General features: G+C 37.7%; 1 protein-coding gene across 1 annotated transcript; it reads right to left on the reverse strand.

The window, feature by feature from the left end:
- Positions 1–851: 851 nt before the first annotated feature.
- On the reverse strand, positions 852–1,895 carry LOC137167138 (trace amine-associated receptor 4-like). Its single transcript, XM_067569151.1, has one exon. The coding sequence runs from the start codon at positions 1,893–1,895 to the stop codon at positions 852–854; it is 1,044 nt and encodes a 347-aa protein (XP_067425252.1).
- Between the last annotated feature and the right edge of the window lie 1,931 nt (positions 1,896–3,826).

Genomic DNA, 3,826 nt, shown 5'->3' on the forward strand with positions numbered 1-3,826 from the left:
TAATATAACACATTTTTATGAATTTTTTATTTATTCCCAGTTTTTAAAATGTATTTGATCATTGTTGCCTCTGGGTGAATGTACATAGCTTCATAAACAGTACAAAATCAATATGGCAAATATGAAATAGCACTAGGCCTTTACCACAAGAGATCTTCTTTGCCCCTCTGGCACAGGCCAGCATAAAAACGGTGGACTTGGTGGAACTGTGAAAGAGAACAAACTTAGGCACCACCTTTGCCCTCCTGCATAAATTCCCCACTTTCAGTTCCCAGATGTTCGTCGGGACTCCTAAGGGTCTTAGCAGATCTCGGCTATCTCAATAACACATGGAGAGAGAGGTGATTTCTCAGGTGCAGCAGCTACAACCCAAACCATACACGGAATCAATGAACATTCAAATCACTTTCCTTCCACAGACTTTAATTGCTTATTGACTGGTGTGTCTGAGACTGGCTTGGGTAGCTTGTATGTAGATAAAGATCAGTATTTAGCTTGAGAAAACATTTTGGGCTTGGTTCTGTTTCCCTTCTTCATGTTTAGAATTCAAGGAAGATACTCTAATTGGGGTAAAAGTGGTCTAATGGGCACCTGCATAGAATGTACTTATAGTTTGCCAGACTGCTCTGTCACTTCCTACTATCTACACAGACAGCTCATTAAAATAGCATGCTAATCCCTCAGCAATACCTATACAGACATGCTACAAATGAGTTTCTCCAAAAGCATGTGTACATTCTTGTCAATATTGTCAGTATATAGTTTTCTACGTGATCTATTCTAAAAGATCTCCAGAAGCAGCACAGGCATCTATTAATGCTATTCCATTCCTAAAATGCCTACCTTGTTAACTAATTATTTGCAGGAAACAAAGAAAGAGTAGAAGAATCTGGTCTGAAGATTTTACCAGTCACAATCAATTTAAATGCTTTGCGAAACCAAGAATAAAATAATTCATAAATGATTGGATTACAAGTAGAATTGAAGTATCCCAGCCAGAGGAAGGCATCGTACAAGTATTCAGGTGCTGACAAATTAATAAAAGGATCAGCTATTGTAAGAGTGAAACACGGGAGCCAACACAAAATAAACACCCCCATGACTATACTTAAAGTTTTAGTAGCTTTGTTCTCTTTTTTTGTAGAGATTTTGTTTTTCATTGCAGAGACACATTTTATTGCATTGGGCATTTCAGCAATTTGTGTTGCATGTTTTCTTGCCACGGTAAATATGTGAACATAAATACACACCATCACTGTGCCTGGGATAAAGAAGGTTATAAGAGAAACCATCACTGCCCAGAGGTTGTTAAATATCACTGCACAAGAACCTCTGCAGTCAATGGAAGCCACATATTCTTCAATGCCATAAATATTTAACTCTGAGAAAACTAGACCAAAGGCAAATAAGAATGGGACAGACCAGCTAATTAATACAAATACTACTGTCAAAGGGATAGTAATTTTGGTGACATAATGCAGGGGGTCACATACTGCATAGTAACGGTCAACAGAGATAAAACACACATGGAAGGTAGAGGTGGTACACAGCATAATATCACAAGACGTATGGAGTTTGCAGAAGACATCTCCAAAATACCAGCATGACTGAATAGACCTGACCATACTGTAGGGCATAATCATGAAACCGAGTAAAAAGTCCGCAGTTGCCAAGGAGCAGATCAGAAAGTTGGTTGGAGAGTGAAGCTGTTTGAAATGAGCGATGGAAACGATCACAAGCAGGTTTCCACTCATTGTGAGCACTATAGCTCCCACCATGAAGAGGTACATGGCCCAAAGACTGGTTGTAGACCTTACATTTCTAGCACATGAATTGTTAACAAAGTCAAAGCAATACTGCACATTCTGTGGATTCCAGAGGTTGGACGAGTTCATGACTTGGCATCATCGACAGTAAGTTTTTCAAAAGTATTACAGGACAGCAAGTTCTGGAGGGGAAGAGAAAAAAAAATGGAGTAATATGACCAATGGCAACATCTGCATACCTGCAATTCAGATTAGTTGTTTCACATCTCAAATTATTCCAGACTTACACCTGTATAAGAGATAGCAGCCTTTTGCGCAACGCTAACAAAAACATGAGCTGAACCATTTACTAAATGCTTTTACATCTTAAGGTGCTCAGCTTTAATGAATTCTGGATTTTTCTCTTTGGAGTTCACATTCAATGCTATAAGCACTATAATAAGTGATTTACAAAATGAAAGCCTCAAACACGCGACACTCACCTGTTTTGCACAGCTCTACCTATCATCTTAGACATCTTTGTTCCTAGACGTACTGCCCATACTGCCAGGAGAGGCATTACAGCATCAGGAAACCAAAATTGGCTGATGCTATAATGATTTTAACATACAGCACTTTGTGAAGCGGGCCAGACCTCGTGGCAAAAGAGTGACAAAAGCTCACTCACAGCCTCCTTGTTTTAACATGCTTGCTGATAGGTCACTGCAGAGAAGTTTCTGTTTGTAATATTAATGCACTGAGCTGCATACACTCAACCCATACTTGGCTAGGATTAAGAGAAATATAATACCATAGTGTTGTGTAGTCATTTGGGTTTCCTGAACAATCTATACCTCAAACCATGGAAAGATTTGAAAAACAGGTAAAATGACACCAGTTTAGTGAACTGTATTAATTCTTTATTACATATAGCTGTTTAAAACTACTATTTTTTTTATTTAAACCAATATATACTGTTACACACATATATGTGTAATAATTAAAGGGATGGAGTTTGAAGGTGCCTATATGGCCTGAGAAGGTACATCCTATATCTTAGTGCGTGCATGCACACGTACACATTCATAAATGTGCACACGTGCTATATATATATATATATATGTTATTAGAGTTAGGGAGTTTAATGATCATTTCTTCACAGTAGTAAAATATATTGCCCCAGTAATTCCAAGAAGAGGTTCTGCAAGACTCAAGTTGTTGGGGGTTCTTTTTCTTCAAAGTCCCCACATTTGATTAGATGCCTAGCCTATGTACACTTCAGGGATTCATTCTTCAGTAGAATACAGATTTTAAAGAAATCAACTACCTCAGCTGCAAATCCCATTTCTTCCTCCTTTCCAATTCTACAGCGGCATATCTCTTTTCCTGTGTTTTCCATTTGTTTTATTTGTTCCCCACATATTCCTGCTTTTCTTTTCTTTCTCCCAGCTTGTCATGTTCATATAAGGCTATTTCTGTACCACAGAGTACATGAAAGGTTTATGGCATACTTTCTAAAATCCTTTTGAAACTCCATTACATTATAAGAATATGAACATTTGCTATTATAAACATATTGAGGTTAACAACAGGTAAGCAAGGCTGATACCGCAATGTAGACTCATTACAGTAGGGTTGTTTATCTTATATAAATAACCTTCTACTATGAATGCCCCCAAAAGCCAGTAATGATCTGTGCATGCTTAACTTGTGATCTTTCTCCTCTCTACTTTTTACCCCAAAAATATAGAAAGTAGCAGATCCACTATAGGCTAAATCCTTACCCCATTAAAGTCATTGAGAGTTTTAACACTGACTTTGATGGAAGCAATATAAGACCTTATGTCTAATTATGTTTACTCCTACAAGCATTTAAGCATGTGTATAACTTTACTCCCATGAGTAGCACCACTGAAATCAAGAGATCTACCCACGAGTGAGTAAGAGTGTGTGCAAAAAACGATCTTTGTATCTTATCTTGCTTTAGTGCTTTGAAAGGACATAGAACATTACTGTCCCTAAGAAATAGCAGAGTGTGTGCTCAATAACAGATTTTGCAAAAGTAACCTTTAAGAAACTGC

The sequence above is a fragment of the Emydura macquarii genome, unplaced genomic scaffold (genome assembly GCF_026122565.2).
Source record: "Emydura macquarii macquarii isolate MOO-44397 ecotype Brisbane River unplaced genomic scaffold, CSIRO-AGI_Emac_v2 contig_319, whole genome shotgun sequence".
Lineage (NCBI taxonomy): Eukaryota > Metazoa > Chordata > Testudines > Chelidae > Emydura > Emydura macquarii.

What these genes read in the sequence shown, in the direction of transcription:
- LOC137167138 (XM_067569151.1), bottom strand. Translation starts at nt 1,895, where the DNA reads ATGAACTCGTCCAACCTCTGGAATCCACAGAATGTGCAGTATTGCTTT.